The sequence below is a fragment of the Vidua macroura genome, chromosome 9 (assembly GCF_024509145.1).
Source record: "Vidua macroura isolate BioBank_ID:100142 chromosome 9, ASM2450914v1, whole genome shotgun sequence".
NCBI classification, from domain to species: Eukaryota; Metazoa; Chordata; class Aves; order Passeriformes; family Viduidae; genus Vidua; species Vidua macroura.
In genome coordinates, this window is record NC_071579.1 from 16,214,008 (window position 1) to 16,234,336 (window position 20,329).

At 35.5% G+C, this 20,329-nt stretch overlaps 1 protein-coding gene and 1 long non-coding RNA gene across 19 annotated transcripts in view; one reads left to right on the plus strand and one right to left on the minus strand.

Annotated features, from left to right (window-relative positions):
• EVI5 (ecotropic viral integration site 5) overlaps positions 1-20,329 on the plus strand; it is a 76,203-nt gene that overhangs the window by 45,416 nt on the left and 10,458 nt on the right. For all 6 annotated transcript variants that reach the window (XM_053984883.1, XM_053984881.1, XM_053984884.1 and 3 more), the window contains 2 exons: positions 2,284-2,379; positions 12,040-12,135. In XM_053984883.1, coding sequence (XP_053840858.1) covers positions 2,284-2,379; positions 12,040-12,135 — 192 coding nt within the window. The remainder of the gene's footprint in view (positions 1-2,283; positions 2,380-12,039; positions 12,136-20,329) is intronic.
• LOC128811333 (uncharacterized) overlaps positions 1-20,329 on the minus strand; it is a 61,689-nt gene that overhangs the window by 26,162 nt on the left and 15,198 nt on the right. For 12 of the 13 annotated variants that reach the window (XR_008438320.1, XR_008438319.1, XR_008438311.1 and 9 more), the window contains 2 exons: positions 14,483-14,633; positions 11,793-11,941 (listed from right to left, as the gene is read on the minus strand). This is a non-coding gene — a long non-coding RNA (uncharacterized LOC128811333). The remainder of the gene's footprint in view (positions 1-11,792; positions 11,942-14,482; positions 14,634-20,329) is intronic. The other variant, XR_008438310.1, reaches the window with a different exon arrangement.

Here is a 20,329-nt window from a genome sequence, read left to right on the forward strand (position 1 = left end):
TGGTTTCCTAAGTACTATTTTTTTAATGTTGAGATTAATTTTACTGATTTTTTTTTTAATAATCATAATCTTGGTGATGCCTTTTTCAGATAACCCATAACTTTGATAAGTTTTTGATACTGAGGGTGCTCATTAATCCTTAAGAGATTGAGGATTGAGACTGTGTAGTCAATATTCTGGTTTTACATTGACTATGTAAAGAGCAATATGTCTTTAACCTGATTAAGGAGTTAGTACACATAAGTATTCTCAATGGGATAATACATTTGTAGAAAAATGTTCTAGCATGGGCTAGAGAAAAGTGTGACAGTAATAGACAGAGCACCAGTCATACTCTTTAGAGATTCTGTGAAATTCTGAAAGTAGCTATGGTGAATAGCCAGTGAAGTATCTTCACTGACATACACTAAGATTAGATCTGGAAACTTGTTTTGCAGCTAATAGAAAAAAAGATTACAATTTACTCTGTAAGATGTTTTACAAGTAGTATTTGATTATATATCAAAACCAGCAACAATTATTTCTGATTTCTCTTAACTGATGTTGGATTATTTTTTTCTTCTGTTTTTTCAAGTTGTTTGAAATCATGCTCTAGTTTTATTTTTGTCTTGGCTAGGTAGCAGTATTTCTTACTGTCTCAAAAAGTATCTATTTGGATTTTCAACTCCAAATGTATGAATAATAAACTGGTATCTTATTTCAGGAGCTTGTATTTTTCTTTTAAAAGATATCTTGAAATGCTTAAGCAGAAATTCAATTTTTTGTAGCCAGTTGCACCTCATACCACCTGCATGGCAACTGGTTTTGCCACAGGTGTGTATTGTTATGTTTTTCTTTTTTTATCTGGCTACTGCTTCTATAGCAAGGACTCAATTTCAGATTTTTTCTTGAAACTCACCACTTATCTTTCTAATCAGTTGTGCTAAAGAATTTACAATTTAAGATTTGTGCCCCCACCCAATCTTGTTTTTCCTACCATATCACCTTCCGTGGTAGTTATTGAGAACATGCTCTGTTTCAGAGATAAAGCATCAGTGCCATCTAGAGCTGCACTATTGACTCATCTCTGATACCAAAGTCAAACCAAGCCAGTCTTTCCTTCAGCTTTCAGTTAAATACATGCAATCCTGTGGACTTGTCGGTTTGGCTTCATTTGAGCAATCATGCAACAGAATTTAGCAAGAATGGCTAAACTTTATCTAGCACATGATAGATTTCTCTGAAATGGGCTCCACTGATTAGAAATGCAGTTAATTGGGTCCTGTAGATTATATACTTCCATTACAGGAATATTTTAAAAATAACCAAAACCAAATAAATAGCATGTTTAGAAGTAGCTACTATGGATAAGCTTTGACATGTTTGATTTTTATCTCAACTGTACTGTCTAATGAAGAGTGTTTGAGTACTGTTTGTTTGAAGCACACATTAAAATAACTGAGTACTGGAACTGATTTGCAGTAAATACAGTTTAGTTACACCAGTCTACTATAAAAGTAGGTGTACCTGAGCCTAATCTGTCTCTTCCCCAGAGCTGTTTGCTCTTCAGCTGATAGTATTGCTCACTAATTATTGAACACTGCTTTCTCTCTGTGGTTGTACCAGGCTGCAGGCAATATAATATTGTTTTGTGCTCTGAAGTCTTGAGGACTTGCCTCATGAAATAGGTTCTCTCTTTTTCAGATAATTTTCAAATTACCTATCGTTTATAGACAGACTTGTGGGTTAAAAGTACTGTGCGAGGCTGATTGCAGGTTATGTGCATTAGTATTTTATTCTAAAATGTTTTTGTTATATACTGTGACTAAGATAGCTAGACTAAATGAGGATGAGAATACATTAGCATTTGTATTTAATTTTTTTTTTTTTAGGACAAAGGAAATGATGAGATAAGTAACTCTTGTGTAGCTTTGCTGTTTCTCTGTATATAAAGTCCAAAATTAAAGCATGAGCTGGTTTCTTTTATAATGTTGATTCTTTTTCTTAATTTACGGTATAATATTTCTGGAAAAAAAGACAGTTGTTTTCTGGACCTTGAAACTGATAACAGCAAGTTTTCAAATCTGCACAGATTTTTTTTTTTTTAGATTAATATAGTTTAGAGTTTATAGTAGATTTTTACATATTCCTCCTATGGGTTAAAATTAAATTTGAGTTCTTTAGAATAGTGGTAGTTTGCAGAGCAGTGTATTAAATTCTCTCAGGATTTTGGGTAAAAGCAGTGCACAGTCTTTGATCAGCTAAAACTGGTACTAGTTAGCTCCCATTTCTGACTTCTTCCAGAGTAAAGAAGAAGTGATGGCAGTACGGCTCCGTGAGGCAGACCGCATTGCAGCTGTGGCAGAACTCCAGCAGCATATTGCTGAGTTAGAAATCCAGGTAACAAGTGATGGCATTAAATGTGAAACTTGATACTGATTAGATTTTGTACTTTGTGTGGTTTTTTCTTCCTCTGCTGTGTTTAGCCTACTGTGAATACAAGACACTGCTTTGCCAAGTGGGATATTGCTGTATTGCTGAATTCCTCTACAGGCAAAACCTTAAATCTAACTTGTGCATACTTGTGAACTGTTAATAATTCCTTCTGTACAAATACCATTGTACTCTTTTTAACTCTAACTTCTGTTTTGTTTTTTCTTTTCCTTGTAATTGCTACTTCTTACCAATTAATAGATGAGACTGAAAACATCCTCTGTCCAAAAAAAAGATGCATACAATTTTGATTCCAGCAACCATTTTTTTTCTGTGCTTACTCTTCTGTTATGATCAGTATTGAAATTTTATTGTAAAACTCTTACTCCCTTCATGTAAATATTGAAACCAGAAATATTTACTGCTCCCATGTCACTGTAGGATCTCAAGATGCATCCTTTGGCCTCTCTGTTGTTCTTTACACTTTCAGTTTCTTTTGGAGCTTTCACCATCCCATGAACTTGCTGCTCCCTTGATGAGAAAACCAGAGATTGCTGTGCTTTATATTTTCTTGTCTTTGAGAAATTATGGTGTCATACTGTAGTCTGACCTTTCTATAATCATATAATACTGTTGTCCTGTCTGAATTCTGATGCTAAGATTTTCTTGGTTATTTTTACTAAGTTATAATCTAGTTACTCTCTGGTTTACTTTTTTTTTTAAACCTGGTGTTGCTATTGTGTTTCTTCCCTCTGAAATCTTTCCTTTATTATATTGTTTCAAAGCCACCTTTTCCCTATGATTTCTCAACTAGTTAAATCTTTTTAATCTCTTCATATATGGAATGTACAAATAAATGTCATTGAACTTGCATAAATAATTTTTGCTATATTTCCTCTAGTGCAGCAGGCACTAAACTTATTGAAAGTTAAAGCAATCATTTCTTTAAATCATATAATGCTTAGATAATGCTATGATGAGTACATTAGAAATACCTAGATAAGTATGGTAAGCATTGCATATGAATCATTTATCATCTAGTAAGATAACAAGAGAGTAGCTGAGTTAAGGTCAGTCTTCTGCTCAAATGAACATTTTAAAAAAAGCGAGGGGAAGTTTAAAGGTTACTTCAAACAATGTGATTTTGTAGGTGAGAAGTGAGTACTCATTTTGCATTATTTTTACTTTAGCACAGACTTCAAATGCCATCCTGCTTCCATTACTTGATAGATTCACATCTCTCAAAATGTAATCAGTATCTTATGAAATGGTGAATCCCCTATTGATCAGTTGGGAATTTTTGATAGCTGTCACACAATTCAAATTGTGTGTTCATTTTTCAGTGTAAATACATCTGACTTGGTTTTCTGTTGTTTAACTGATCAAACCATCCATGCTCCATCATTTTATTGCTCTCTCCCATTCCATTTCCATATTTCTGCTTAACTTAGGGATTCCAGAATTGCATATGGATTTTTATAATACCTTGTTGTGAGACAGAAAGAACTGCAGAAGGAGTTCTTTTTTTTTTTTACAGAAGGAATTCCTTTTAGAGAAGGAATGTAATCTATTTTATGACTCTAGCTAATACACCCAAAGATCACACTGTTCCTGTTTTGTCATAATATTGCACTCTCTCAGGTTCAGTTGTTTATCCACATCTCCTTCCTTTTTACAAGTACTACTTTGCAAAATGCGATTTTTGTTACGTTTTTATTATTCTAGGTTTTTTGTATCCATCCAAAGGGCATTTCAAGTCCCAGTCTTAATGGTATTCTCAGATGCTAAGGATTTCTTGAGTTTGATCTTAGTAAAATTTTTGATTTTCTTCACAAAAGTGAGAGTGGCTGTGCTTTCTTTATATACAGTGTGGAGTATGAAGTCATTTTGTGGCTGAGGTTCATGTTCATTTGATGAGTTTGCACTGTTATGTTTTTGGTGAACAACTGATCTCAAACTTACACTAGCAGGAAAGATAATTTCTTCAATTGTGAAATACAGATTTTAAGTGTGAACTTTATAGTATTTAAAACAAATAATTTAGCAGAATTAAGTTCTGCTAATATTTTTTTTTTTTTTGACACTGTAGACATTACTTGGAATGCTTTTATTGAACTACGATAGATATTTGGGTTTTTTAGAGAGTCTAAGCAGATACTTTTCACCAGTGTGTTTTGCCAGCAAATATGAAAGTTATGATCAAAATTTCATTTTTGGGTACTCATGCTCAAAAGCTTGGAGCTTTTTAAACACCTGCACCAGAAGAAATATAATAATGGAGTTGGAAATCCTGAATTCCCAAAGCTTGTCAACCATAAAACATGCAATTGATAATAGGACTTAAACATAAGCGAATTTTAAAGGAGTTGAAAATCTAGATAACTTCCTCTGGAGAAAGAGCTGCCTCCCACTCTCTTCTGTTCAGCTTGTAATCAGGAGACAGATGTAATTGCTGTCACCTGATGTGGGTATCAGAGGCCCTTTTAATCAAGACTTGCCTTAATGATTTGAAATGCAATATTTAATACCAGAAATACATTTAGCCAGTCTTGGAGCATAGGCACCAGGATTAAAGTACAGATACACAGAGCATCACAAATAGGTCTGCTTGTCATGCTGTTTCAAAGTTGATAAAAATGAAGGGAGGAAGTTAACCTACCACATAACCTTCCCTTTTTTTTTTGAGGGGGTGGTGCTTTTCTAAGAAGCTCAAGGGATTCATTGCCAGGTCCACATGGGCCATAGCAACGCTTAACCTAAATTGCAAGGTTTTCTTTTAAAAGTTTATGTAGGTGTAGGTGCAAGACAGTGATGTTAAATTTGTAATGCAGAGTATCACTACTCCCACGTAAGAACTGATCTGACATCATAAACATACATGCTAGATTTAAATCACAGTTTCTGGGTCATTGTTAGTTTTGGTTAGTAATAATGACAGGGATGGAGAGTGAACTATCATTCAATAACAGATGTAATTCTGCAACAAGATGTCAGTTTATTATGTTGTTAAAAAGTTATTTCTTAATATATTCTAAATGTCACCTTGTCTTGTTTGAGCATTCTGTTCATAACGCTGAGCTTTTAAACTTTTGTGTAAGTATATTGAAATGCAATGAGTTGTCCAATACATGATGGATATTCTTTCTATAGACTTTCTGTGCAAAAATAGCATGGAATTGAAGTATAACTGAAGTTTAACTTATGTTGCACATATCTAAGCCCCAGAAGTGACAAAGAAAAACCCTGATGTTATAACCCTGTTATGTGGAAACAAAGGTTTACTTTGTCAGCATAAGACATCTATCATGTCTTTACTTTTCTCTCACTTGTCAGTTCAGCTTATGTTTGGGAGGTAAACATAGAATCACTGAATGGCTTGGATTGGAAGGAACCTTGAAGATCTTTTTCCAACCTCCCTGCCATGGGCAGGACAGCTTTCCCTAGACCAGGTTGCTTCGCCATCTTCACAGCAGAGAACTTCTTCCTAATATCTTATCTCAATCTACCCACTTTCAGTTTAAAGCCATTCCCTGTTGTCCTGTGACTACATGTCCTTGTCAAAACTCCCTCTCCAGCTCTCTTGTAGCTTGCTGGGGTGAGGAGCACCAGACCAGTGGGAAGTGTAGGCAGATTGAGGAAGCAGAGTGGGGCAGCTGTAGCCTCTGCTTGGCAGCTTAGTTCCTTTCCCTCCATTTTTATGCAGACTGGTGACATGTAGTATCCTCCTAGAATTATCCATGGCTGGGTTGAGTTGGGCGGTATAGAGCATACTTGTAATATGAAAAACTAGTTTTTACATCTGGGTAATCTTAAAGCAAAATATATCCATAAGAATTAATTCTTCTTTTTGTTGGGTTGATGTGGACAGACAGTAACATCACTTCTTCCTGCTGTGTTTCCTGGCAGATTCAGAGAATTTTGTCACATTTACCCTATCTCTAACCTGGTCAAAGCAGCTTTGAGAACAACTGTAAAGGAAATCCATGATTGCGCTAGTAATCTCCCCACAGCTTAAACTTTTAGCACTGCTTCTTTAGAATGAAGCCTTTCTATGACCTCTGTTTAATAACTTTTCCAAGTACTGACTGTTCAGTAAAGAAACTGTTTCCATCTTTTCAAATTACAGGAAACCCTTTTTTTACTCTTATCAATAGTGGTGTGTGATGTTAGTGATGTGTTTTTTGAAAGTCTAGAATGAGTCACTGTAAAGTCACTGAAAGGACACTAGTTACCACATCTACCCTTCTGAATACACTTCATTTACGTTTTTAATGCAGTGTCTTTTGCCACAAAGTAAGAATTTTAAAGCCTCTCCTGAAAAGAGGCTGAGGCAAGTTGTTACCAAGTAAATATTTCTAATAATATTTACCAAGTAAATATTCCTGATATTCTGATCAATATTTCTATTGATCAGAAAAGAGCAAATTAAGGGTGTTAGGGAAACATTCTATCTTCCAGTCATTTTTAGTAAAGATGTTATCTGAGGAACAGACAGTTGTGTAGTGTGCCTGGAGTTTGACTGCCTATGTAAACTTTTTTTTTCTGTTTTTTTAAGTTCACAGTTATTAAAATGAAAACAACCCTGGATGTTTTCTTATTATATAAAACAGCTTATTTTCCTATTGATGTATATTTCCTTTCCTATCTGATGTGATAATTGAGTGTTTTAGAAAACTTGTACTCCTCTTGGGATGAAACATCTGCAACTGGAATTTGATTACACTGATCTTCTATATTTTAAACTTTGATCAAACAGCAAAAGCCAGTTTAAGGCCCTCCAGTGTTTTTCAGGTGCTTTCTCGTGATTTATTTATTTGTTGTATAAACCCTTTCTTATTATGAGTACTAAACTTGATTTTGGGAGGCCATTATACAGTAATGGTTTCAGGTATTTTAAACAGTCTGTCCCTGCACTCTTGTGTTGCCAGCTATACATCCTGGCCTGATACTAAATGAGTTTGAAAGATCTCCACATGTTCAGGAGTTCTCAGTAGCATCGGGTGGCTTTTGGAGACTAGCTGTTGCTTCTTTGCAAGATGCTTTTTTCTTAGAAAGACAGAAAAAAAGAGGATTTAAGTGTGATATGAAAACCATGTTTCTCAGCTGATAGATTTTGGTGGACAGATTTTTTTTCTCATTTTAAGGAGCAAACTTTTGGCGTGTAGATTTTTCTTCTCAGGAGCTCTCAGTGTAACTCTTGGTATGCACACAAGTATAGTCACTCTACTATTTCACAGCAGAAGGAGAGAGGTGAGAGCTTCCAAAACTGTGAAAGGGCCTAAGTGAGTTCTGTCTTAGCAGCAGGTTTTTTTTTTGATCTATACAGCTCATTTCCTGCTTTGCTGCCCATGCTACTCCCACTATCTGCACAACCTCTGGGGCAGGGGGTTGGACTGTGTATTGGCTGAGTACACTGCTACAAGCACCTGTCCCTAGGGTAGAGGTGATAGCTGCCACGAGGACGTTTGTTACCCTGATACAGATTTCTAACAACCGTGGTGGTGCTGTTGGAGCTGGTCTGATAGAAGAGACTAAAAAGGAGCAGTTAAAAATCTTCAAAAGCAGTGAAATCAAGATGATGCATCTTTAATTGGCATTGCTTTTCTAAAAATCCTTCTAGGAAGAGGAGGTAGGCACTGCAGTGGTGCCAATATGCAGACGCAGTACGCCAGGGGTGTGGGTGTAGAGATTCATTCACATGTGACTGTATCATGTTTTAAACAAATTTCTACGTTCTAGAATTGGCTAGCTTTCATTATTTTGCAATTCTGATAATGCCCACACTTTGCTTATTTATATGTTCTCTGATATTTTTCTCTGTATATTAATTTTACATTTAAAATTACTATGATTTGCCTATCAACCATCTAGTTTTTGTGTTGTGACTTCTCCAGATATCACTGATTTGTTATAATAGTCCTCACCCTCACCCCCAACCACCAAAAAACCAAGCCAGCAACCCACATCCTATGTGAAGAACTCTAGATTTAAAAAAATTAACATGGAGATTACTAGTTACTTATGCTGTTCTCTTTTAAAAGGTGTGATTATGACTTCTAAATTGTAAGTGGAGTCTTAGCATTCAGTTTTGAAACCCATACTATTGATTTGAGTGCTTTCCTCAGAAGTACAGAGCTGCTCAAGCACAGTAGTCTAAGACTATTCAAGAACAGTATACAAGCAATACAGAGTTAAATGTCCAGTTCCTACTAAAGTAAATGCCACAACAGGAAGTATTAAATGAAATTAAGCTGCATGAAAGCAATTTAATTTTTCTTATGTCAGTGCAACTGTGTAGTAACTGTTAGTATGGCTTCACCTTGGCTACTGTGTGCAGTCCTGGGCTCCACCATTTCAAAAGGATGTGGAGGTCTTTGAATGTGTCCAGAGGGTAATAAAGCCGGTGAAAGGGCTGAAAAGAGTCCTATGAGGAGTGGCTGAGGATTTTGGGGTTATTTAGTTTGGAGAAAAGGAAGCTGAGGGGTGGTGGTGTCAAGCTCCCCTAATGAAAAACTACTGTTAAAGAATATTACTACCAAATTTAAGTTCCTCATGTTCAAATTTGCCTTTGATTAATGAATGCTCATCAGAAAGTGGGAATTATTTGCATTAAGTTCATGTTATGTTCTAACATGAAATGTCGCTGGAAGGTGAAACAATTTGGAAGATCATGGTAATACTTTGTACTTGTATAAACGTGTATGTATTGATGTGAAATATCAGTCTCATTTCACAGTATTAAAGAATATTGGGTAACTTAAAACGCATAATATGACAGATAAAACTTTGAAGGACTTTTTTGTTCATTAGATATAGGTAAGCTTTCAGCTATCTACTTATTATTTACTCTCTAAATTAGATTATTTTGATAGAAATTAAAATATATTTTAATGCTGTGGTGTCTGACTCCTGCGTGTTTTCCAGTGGTTTGCTACCACACTTGCCTAAGAATCTTTAGAAGACAATGGCATGATCAACTTAGTAGACTATACTTTTCTATTGGCCAGGGATGAGCAGCAGCTGTAAAGAAAACTCTGATACTTTGTCCTAATTTTTTTTCTATGTCATCCTTCCAATTTATCCACTGTAGACAGACTTAGTAGCCCACAGAACGTGGGATTATTTAATTAGAAAGATGATTTTCTGTCAGCAAGTTAAAAGGATCAGCTTCTGATCCCTTGCATTTTGAATGTTGCAAGAGGAAGTTACAGCATGACCTTTTGAAAGTATCTTTTTTTTTTTTTTTTTTTTTTTTTTTGGTGTTAATTGCTAGCTCTACAAAATCTGTAGTTCTGAAAGGAAAACTGAAACTTACTTGCCTTTCAGTAATAATGGTCATCTTGCAAGCCAGGCTTATGCCTTCCATTCAGCTCTGACTGTAGCTACAGTCAGTTCTTCCATGAGCAAATACGCACAATTATTCTGTAATATCTGCATTAACTTTACAGTGTTATTCCTAGAATAAAAAGTAACCATAACATCACTTAAATGTAATGGAAGTGTGGAACTCCCATATGATATAAGTGGGCAACTTTCAGCTGTTTCTGTGCCAAACCAAACCTGCTTAGGTGTTACTGCCTCTGCTGTTAGGACTGACCTTGGCAGTGCTGTTTCACAGCCTCTTGTGCACCCAGTTTCTACATAAGCTCAGCTGTTTATTACACTTCTGTTTTAGAAGGGCTATGGCACCTCTGCTCTACTTCTGCTAAAACTTTGCTTTACTGTTGCATTTTGATTGCACGGTGTGTACTGATATAGTAGAGTCCATAGAGTAAGAGGCTTAAATGGGAAAGTCAAGGTTTCAAACAGAGGGAAAGGACTTAATAATTTCTCCTATATATTCCTTCTACCTCAAGAGATCAGGTCATGCTCATTGTGTGGAATCTTAGTGTCTGACAGCAAGGAAGATTTTTTCATATGCTGATGTATTTTTAGTCTGCAGGTTATGTTGCTTTTGTTTCATAGTCATTCTCATAGAGAGAGATGATGGGGTTAGGCTGCATCTGGGGTTTTTTAATCTGTTTAGGACAGGAACTATTGTTAATATTAATACTACTTTTGTGTATGTGTGTGAATTTGGCCATAGGTTACCTTGGAAACTAGGTTCAGTATGGAAATATGCATTAAAGGATCTTGTCCTTCATGTTACAGATTGTGGGAATTAATAGTGATTATGACAAAATTATTTTTTGAGTAATTTTGTAATGCATACCTCACTGCAAGAAAAACAAAGCCTGAAAAGAGATACTGCTTTGATATTGCCGATACTGACAGTGTTCTAGATTGTTCTCTTCACCCAGCAAAAGGGTTTGGAAGGTAGCATGTTATCTCTCCTCAAGGTTTTGTCCTGGGGTTTATACTTCAGAGGGATGTTTTAAAGGAACTTTTCCATTAAAGCTTTTTGTCTCATACTTTGATGAACAGTTAACACTTTTCATTCTAAAAGGTATTTAACCTCTCTTTGCTAATGACTTTCAATTTGGCTGTTGAAGTAAACTGTTTGCTTTCTTCGAGTGTAATTAAAACTTCAGCAAAATGAGCTATAGGTAGAAAAACAAGTTATTTCCACTGTATTTGTATTTCTGTAATATATTGCTCGTATGTGATTTACAGTCAAGGTAAACAACTTTATAAAACCAAGATGCTTGCATTCTCTAGAGCTCGTGGCTGCTTCAGAAATTACTTAGCTAGAAAAAGGCAAGAGCAGAGTTGTTCTGCATTTTATTAGTAGCAAGTAGAAGACATGGAGTGCCTTCCTCATCAGGATGATTATTTATCTCAGATCTGCCAAGTTTGGTTCAGTCACATTAGGATTCCCTTTACGGATAAGATGGAAACCAGCGCTGCAGGCATTCAGTGCAAGTGAAACCTTTTCAAGCATCCTGAAATGTAGGAGCTGCATTTGAGTGACAAATACATTCTTCATAATCTTCATCTTTTTTTTTTTTTTTTTTTTTTTTTTTTTTTTTTTTTTTTTTTTTGTGGGTTTTTTTTTTTTTTTTTTTTTGTTTTGTTTTGTTTTGTTTGTTTTGTTTTTTACTTGCCAGTTTTTCTGTATACCTCTTGAAGCATTGGTATTAGGGGACATTCATTTATACTCTCTGGAATTCCTGCATGACAAATACCACAATATTTTGGATGTTACAATTCTTCTTACAGGACAAAATAAGCTTGTCATATGTAGTGTTTCCCAGTGCATGTCCCACAATGCAAGGAAATAATTTTGTTTAATTTGAGACAAAAGAAAATGTCTTGTTGCTAAATGCAAACTTTACATTAGTGAAAATAAAGTATGCTAAGATATGTTCCATATACTGACAGTGTTCTCTAGGAGTGGTTTACCAAAATGCAATCTCATGTACCTAGGATGTGGATTCCACCTGTGAAGCTGTTAATTCTTCATGCTTCTCCATAGAATCCTGCCTTGTTACTATTGAGAGAGTCAGCTTGGTCTGAGCCTCTGCCACCTCTAGATACCTGCTGTAACTTCAACCAAATGAAAATGCTGGGTGGTGTCTGGGAATAGCTTCTGTTCGTGACAAAAATACAGAGACAGTTAAAATAAGATTTTTAATATAGTAGATCTTTGAATAATTTGAATATGATTCCTTTTTTTAACCAAAACAGAAAGAAGAAGGAAAAATTCAAGGGCAGCTTAATAAATCTGATTCTAACCAGTACATCAGAGAACTGAAAGATCAGATAGCTGAGCTGCATCATGAGGTAAGTGGTATTATACTACAGTCTCTGATCACTTGTACCTTTTGTCCTTTCACCTGTGGCAGGTTTTGCTTATTTAATAGTTAGTACATCTTCAGTACCTGTTTTTGCTGAAGTACATTATTTTAAATGAATGCAATAAAACTCTTATACATGAATCTTGCCTTTATCTTGGAATGTAAGAGAACAAAACAGTGATTAGTTTTGTGATTTGACATTGAGATTGGCATTTATGTTCCGTCTTGGCTTTTCCCTTAATTTCACGAGTTGATCATATTCATGTTGCATTTACTCCATTTGGATCTGCATATATGAAAATAAGCTCCTTGATGTCTTTATTTGCTACAACTGTTAAGGCCACTGTAGTTAGAAACTAAACCTCACTTGTGCAAGTAGAAGAATTCATGCGTAAATTTTCTGGTTCTTGCTGTTGCGAGGGTGAATTTTATGTGGTAGTATACTGAGATTGCTTAAAAAAAAAAAAGGATGCTTGCTTAATATCAGTTAACAGATTTTTAACTTTTAAACTGCCAAAACCTTCAATCTATGAAATGTCCATCTTCAAACTTCCTTGCTCTAATAGTTGTAGTAACTTTCTGTTAGTTAAAAGATCAGAAGGTCTTGAAACTGAAATGGCTTATGTAACTCCTGTGCTCACTGGCTCATTTCAGTTCATTGTGAAGAAATGTCTTTACCTAATACTCCATCATGTGCAAAATGCCTGGTCATCTTTGCAGTAGAGTCTCTTTTCTAGCCTTTTCATACACAGCTCTGAGAGTGTTGCTTAAAACCATAGGATTGAAAAGCATTCATCCTAATTGTTTGCTGCCTTTTTGCTTTTATTAAATAAACACATCCTTTCTTTAAGTGTAGATAGTGTTTTCATAACAATCTGAATAGATCCAAGCTTTTAGGATCAATCCCTTGAGACTTATAACACAGTTGAGGATCTTGGAATGTTGTCTATGCTGTAGATCACTATGCTATAGATGGAGGATAGTCTCTAGGGTCATCAGTCCAGCACCTTTACCAATCATTAAGCTCACTTAAAAACAGATTTAAAAATCAATGACCTGGCTTTCTCCATTAAAGCACTCTAATTAGTTTTCTTTGTTGCTTATTTGAAGAATTTCCAGAAAGCCAGATATTTAGTGTATTTTTGCATTATGAACAATATAAGGCACTGTACTGACTTCTTCCTCTGCTCACTGTAGGTTTAAAAGGTAAGAAACACTGCTTTGGGGGAAAAGTAGAATTACTCTTGGAAAGCTGTTGCATAATTTTCTCTACACAATCATTTGTTATATGCCTGGCTGAGCAACTGAATTGTCATGAAGGCAGGCAATATCGTACATCTTTAATGTGTATAAGTTAATGTGAACAGGTTGGAAAGAAGATGAGGTTGATAAGATCACAGAATAATGTTAATTCTAAGTAATACCAGGGATTTCCTAAACAGTTCCGTTTAGTCAAATCTTTATCAGCATTTCAACTTGGCGGAAAGGAAATGCTATGAAGAACATGAATTTCAACAATAGTAGAGTTTGAGTAATTTAATGTAGAAGAACACTCTTCTTCCAGATATGTGCTTTGTGGTGGCTAAATGTTTAATTTCCAAGCAAGGTAAACACTGTAGGAAGGAAATAATTCTAGGATATATAGGGAACAGTAAGAAGAAATTACTTGATGATTTTACAGATCTTTTCTGACTAGTCATTCCATGATTCTTTGAAACTCTGTATGTAATAGACATGTGCTACTTTGGCAGCATTCTGCATGCTTATTTACACAGACAATATTCAGGCCTGGAAGTCTTTGTTTACTAATGACTTATTTTTCCTGTTCCCCCTTACTGTTACCTATTTATTTGTCTAGTTTTTAAATAAAATCTTAAGAGGGAAAGCAGTGTTTCCTGCAGTGTTTCCTCAAAAAGCAAAATCTGAAGCAAATGGCAACAGGAAGAGGCAAAAATGTTTGCTCTCAACTGCTAAATGTTTGAAGTATAATTCAGTCAATGCCAGTTAAATAAACAACTTCCTTAAATCTGCACTGAAGTGTCTTCATGCATACAACCATTAATGGTCAAGTTCTTTGTTTTTTGGCTAGCTGCTTTCTGATTCTACTTCTGCAAAAGCTAAAAGAAACGTTACACATTTGCAAATGCATCTTCCTGAAGATAGGGTGATGGTGTATGTGACATGCTGACCACAATCTCCCAACTGGTTAGCATGTAAAAGGCACTGGAAAAGGAACAGAGCTCTTGGTGACTGTATGGTTACCTTCTAATACACTGAAATTGTGGAACTTTAAACTGCATATAAATGCAAATATTAATTAAAGCAAAACTTACCATTTAACATAGAGGTGGGACAGATGTGTGAAACAAGATGAAACGTCTTGGCATGGCCATCAATGTTGATTCTGCTTATGTAACTTTTTTTTTCTTCTCCAGCACTGCATTTTTACAGATTTTTACACCAGAAAAGTTGCAGGTTCTCCATCTGAAGGATGTAATAAAATAATGACCAAATCCTGTATTGAATACAAGTAACTTCTGACTAAGTCCATATTCTGCCTTCCGGATAAACACCATCTCATGCCTTTGTCCAGCAGTATGAATGTAAATGTTTCAATGTCAGTGGAGCCTGGAGGAGCTACATACTTGAATTCTATTCTATGTTATCATCCATCAGATGGTGATGATACCAAGTTGTGGCAACAGCATGATCCATCCTAATTGCAGAGTTCTTGTGAAAGGTCTACTGTTCCATCAGTGTTTGCAAGCCAGGCTAGTAGCGAGGCACAGGGCAAATCTAGAATATCAGTGAGGAATACCAATAAGGACAGCAGAGAAGTCACTATTATGAGCAGTATCTAAAGGTGAATTCTTCACTAAAACGTGGGTTGGGGGTGGGAGTTTGATATGGTGCAGGTGCAGCAAGCTGCTGCTGTACTGTCTCGTGAATTTCAGGGTGAGAAAAGCTTGGCCCTTAGTATTCAGATATTTCTCTCACTTATTCCAATGTGGTAACCTAAATCAGCTATGTGTTGGAACTCTGCATGCTGTATCAAATGATTAATCAATGGATTCAGATTACAAAGTGCAATTGGTTGAAAGTTTTTGTAAGTATAAACAAAACTTTTGAAAAATCAAATTAATTTTGGTAATCTTTTTCTGAGCTCAAAATTTTGCGTGCTTCTTAAGAATAATGCAGCTTTCAGCCAAAAGGATACATTTCAGCTGCTTTTATTACTCATCTAGGAATAGTAATGCTACAGTCAGTCTTCAAATAATATTATAAGAAGACTTATTTTTAGTAAATTCAAGTTGTGTTCCTGTTACTGAATAAAACCGCACATACTAGAAATGGGTAGTATGGCACCCAAAACTGATGTCTTGGGTGTTAATTGGTATTAAATGTACAAGGTAATTAAATAGAAAAAGATGCTTTTTTTTTTTACCATTCAAATACTGTAAAATAACTATAAATGGAATTATTGGATTTTTGGCTTGTTCCAACAAGCTGCCTGCCTGAGTCCTTTAATACCTAAGCAGAGGATTTCTGTAGCATGGTAAGCTGAGTTGAATATTAACTACCTCAGAGTAAGTCTTAAACATGTAGTTGACGAACACTTCAGGAGAACAAACAGACAAAAAAAACTTGGAGCTTTGAGAACATTATAACCAGTTGTCTGCTCTACTAGGCTCTAGACTTCTGTAAACTCCTGCTTTACTGCTGAACACTGCAGTGTTAGGTTAATGGTTGGACTCTGTAGAGGCCTTTTCCGACCTTTACACTTCTCTGGTTCTACGCACGTTGTCTTAAATCTACTTACATGCACCTCTTTCTTTGCACTGATTTGAAATGACCAAATATGGATTAGAATATAAATATTAAGTATAGTTTGTAATGTTATGTAAAATAGTTAATTAATTCTTAAATTCCTCGGTGCAACCATAACTTCACTCAGAAATCAAATACATGTCAAATCAAATACAGATCAATTATTACTTACTTGCATTTTGAACTTTAGTAAACTTATCTGGTTTTATACCCATTCCCTAGAAATGACAGCTATCCTATAATCTTTTACACAACCTATCAGTATTCAAAGAACAGCTGATGCATAATGAAAGGACACTCAGACTGAAGTATTTCTAGTTAACCAGTAGGTAATCCTGTGATCAGTCATGTATATTAAGTGCTGTACTTCCTTTCCTCCTTATTGGCCGAGTTTGTGATTTATTGGGCATAAAGTCGTTAGGTGGTTGTGACTTATGACTTTATTGTTGAAGGCTGAAACTATTGTGGAAACCTGAAATGTTGAGGATCATCACAAACATGATGTCATGATGTAAACTTCTTTGAGAGCTTTTAATATGCACTAGCCGTAGACACTCTGCCTTTTCAGAATCTCATATCCAGTTGCCATTTGTTGTTTTCATTAATTGAAGTCTTTCCACCTAGCATTTTCTTTCTTCTTCTTTTTCCCTCCCATTCTTAAAGCTATCTCTGCAGCGTTCTTGACTTCTAGCCTAGTGGGATTTTAAGTTAAAATGCTTTCTCATTGTGCAGCCCCAACAGGCTGCAGCTTCTGTGAAGCAGCTTTTGTTACTCTTGTCAGTAAGTACAGAAGCTTGGCTGCCCTATGTTTGGCACAGGAGAAATAAGGTCTAGTGATCAATCCATTCTGTCACTTGACCTTCCAGTTCATGTGCTTTAACTGATGTAACATAAATGGCCTGAGCACAAAGACCCTTTAAGGTTGTCCTGTGCTTAGATACTTTCAGGCTGCACCAGGATTGCTAGTATTTCACAGAAGTTGCCTTTGCTTAGATACAGAAATGTTACATGAAAGCAACTTCTGTGAAACATGTTTACTGTTCAAGAGAATAGATCACTAAGTAGGTAGTACTGAAGTAAAGCTGTTTAGCTATGTGGAAATGAATACATTGGAAGTTTGGCCTGTTAGTAGTTTCCATTAAGTAAATTTGAAGACTTAAGAAAAACTATGACTATTGAACAAGCTGTTATTCTTTTAAACACAAATCATATTCTGGAGAAACAAGGAAGAGGTTGTTTGTAGTTTCCCACCTTTTCCTTTTAATTCAAACTGAATGGAATTAAATTATTTATAAACTGCTGAAGTTCTGCATTTCATGCACTACCTCTCTGTATGTGTAGTCGCTTTATATATATTACCCAGCAGCTGCTTCTGCTTCCTGTTGGATGTTGCAAGGCTTGTATGTGTTACCTAGATTACAGGGGTGGTACAAAAGATTAGAATTGATGTGCTTACCCACAAACTACACTGGCAGACCACAAGACACCTTTGGAGACAAAAGCAAGTGGTTTCCAGTCTTTCAGACTTTGTGATTTAGGACTGAAGTGCTTAAGTTGTTTCACATAAAATTTTACAAAGTTTGCCTTTGTCACACTGTTAGGTGATTTTTGTCACTCTTGGAATCCTTAATGTGTTTGTTTCACTGTAAAATTTCAGGTTTTTATGTACTATAGTATTTCAAATATAGATTTGGTTTAACCTTACAACAATTTTCATATTAAAAGCTGAATTCTGCCTTACATGTTGCTTGTACAAAAGCAAGTAGCCTCTACAGTTTGGGATTGAGGATGTGGATTGGCTGTCTGTATTAGAGGACAACTTTATGAAGGCAACAGCAATATACAGAACATACAGTGCTTCCTTTACTAAAGACATTTTTTCCTTAGGAAGCAGGAGTATGGATGTTGAAGATAGCCCATTTTTCAGTTTTACTATGACATCTGTGCATCTGCATAGACTATTCCCCCCACCATGAATTTAGAGAGATGATTGCTGGAGTTTAGGAAGAATATTGTGAAAGTATCACTACATGTTCTGTCTTTTTTGGTGCATGCATCTGCTATTGACCAATGTCAGAGGGAGAATACAGAGTTTTCTCCTAGCTGTTTCTTCCTAATGAGACATCATCTTGACAAATAATTAGTTGCAATATTTTAGAGAAGAAGCAAAGATGATGTGCAAATCTTATGTAGGTGTTTGATATTTGAATGAAAACCAAAATTCTGATGTTAATGTGACAACACACTGGTCCAACATTTAGGAACTGCAAGTTATCCAGGTAACGATATCTCAGTGTGGCTGATGGAAAAGAACAAGATGGCAGACAAGACTTTATAATAGTACCTTTAAGTGAAATTCTAGAGATTAAATTCTTGCATATCGACAGTGCAGAAAATGGTGTGTTTTTAAAGGTATTTCCCATTTCAGTATCTGAAAACTTGATGGCTCTTTGAAGTAGTGAGCATTAGTTTACTACTCTTCCATTTCCACATAGGTATAGTTTATCTAGGAATGGATCTGATATTATGTCTTAAGAACCTAATGCAGTCAGTAAGATTCTGATATAGGTGTTATCTCTTGGTCTGATCGTGCTCCTGGTGAGCTAACATTTTAAGACTGGCTTAATGAAAAGAGATATAAAAGTTGGAGATTAAATACTGTGCTTTTAAAAGATTTTGCTTGTGTAAATAAAATTCAAGACACTTTAAGTAATGACTTTGAGGATAAATAATGTATAAGTTGTGACCAACAGAGTAATCGGTTATATGGCTGAATTAAGGATACATTTGCAAGTTGCATTAGCTTTCTAGGCTTTCACTGCTGAAACTAAAATGGGGATGGGAAAGTGAACTTGTAGCCCATCAGTGTGAAGGATTAAAAAAATTCATCTATATGGACCACACTATTAATGCCTAAATAAATTTCAATGCTCTATAATACAGAGAATGAAATATTAAACCACATCAACAGTTCCTTTAGTCTTAAATACCATACATTTATTTGTTAGGTAAACTGTGTTTTAAAGCTGTCAAATTATTTCGTCCTTGTATTTTTTATTGTTAGCTAATAATCTTAAATCAGTTAGTGGTTCTGGGCCCCAGCACAGATTGATCCAGGTTGTCCTCTGAAGAGATGAGGGAGTGTTTTTACAAGCAGCTAAATGATGATTTCTGCATTGGCCATAGATGAGAACAAAATTATGATACTGCTTGTGGCCCATTGGAGTAGCGCAAGATGGGCTGGCCACTTGTAGCATATTCCTAGCTCCTGTCTTTCTCATAATAATTGCATCTGGGCTTGATGATGGGATACCAGTGGGAAGCAATATTCCTTTCTTCTGTTAGATTTACTATTAGGCTTCCATTGAGTCAAATTCAATGCTTACCAAATCAAATGTTTTCTTATCTGATGCACCACGAGACTACATTCAGAAGCAGAACAAATAGCTTGGAGTAAGTAACATAGCTTTGCATAATGGAGATGAGGAGTAACTGGGGAAAGTGAATTCTAGTTAAAGTTCAGCCTACCAGAATTTTTTTCAAGTTTTCTGAGGACAGACTTAGACAGTGATGGATAGCAGTGGATCAGATCATATGTGCAAATGAGCATGAGAGATCAGATTTATCACCATTTAAGTACCTGAGGAACATTTCTTTTATCAAAACTAAGGCAAAACCAGCAAGGCCCGAAAGGTCTCATCCTCTTTCTGTAATATTTGCAATTAGATATAATGTTCTTTTACTCAGTCTCTTGCCAAGTTATTTCCCCTCACCCCACCATTTCTTCTGGAAGAAGTGTACTATTCCTTTTTCATGTAATGAAAGAACAACTACATTTGTCTTTTGGAAACTGTCATTTTACTTGCTCACTTTGATAAAACCAGCTAGATTTGTGGGATTCATTCCAGTCAATTTTTATTTTAGTCAATTGTTTTCCCTTCATAGTTCTCTGTAATGTTGGTTGAAAGTCCTGTATTAACTCTTGTAAAGCACTTGTTTCTCAATACAGGCTAGAGTCACATTAACATCTTCTAATAGTTTTTTTTTTTTACTAGAGAAATGCTTTCAAAATATATGACTCTTTATAAATGTTTTCTTACTTGATAAGAAATGTTGTCCCTGAAAGGAAATATGTTAGCCCTCAGATTTACAAAGTAAGCATTTCAGCTTCTGGTGGAAGTTTATAGCACAATAAATCATGTGCTTTTCTTTTACCATATCTTGCAAGAACAGTTGGACAAGAGATGATCAGATTTTTCCCTCCCCACAAATAAAGCTCTTGCAAGGACAGCTAAAAAATGTAGTTGCTTTACTAGCATGTGTCAAAGTTACAGAACCTCTGTGCTGGCAGA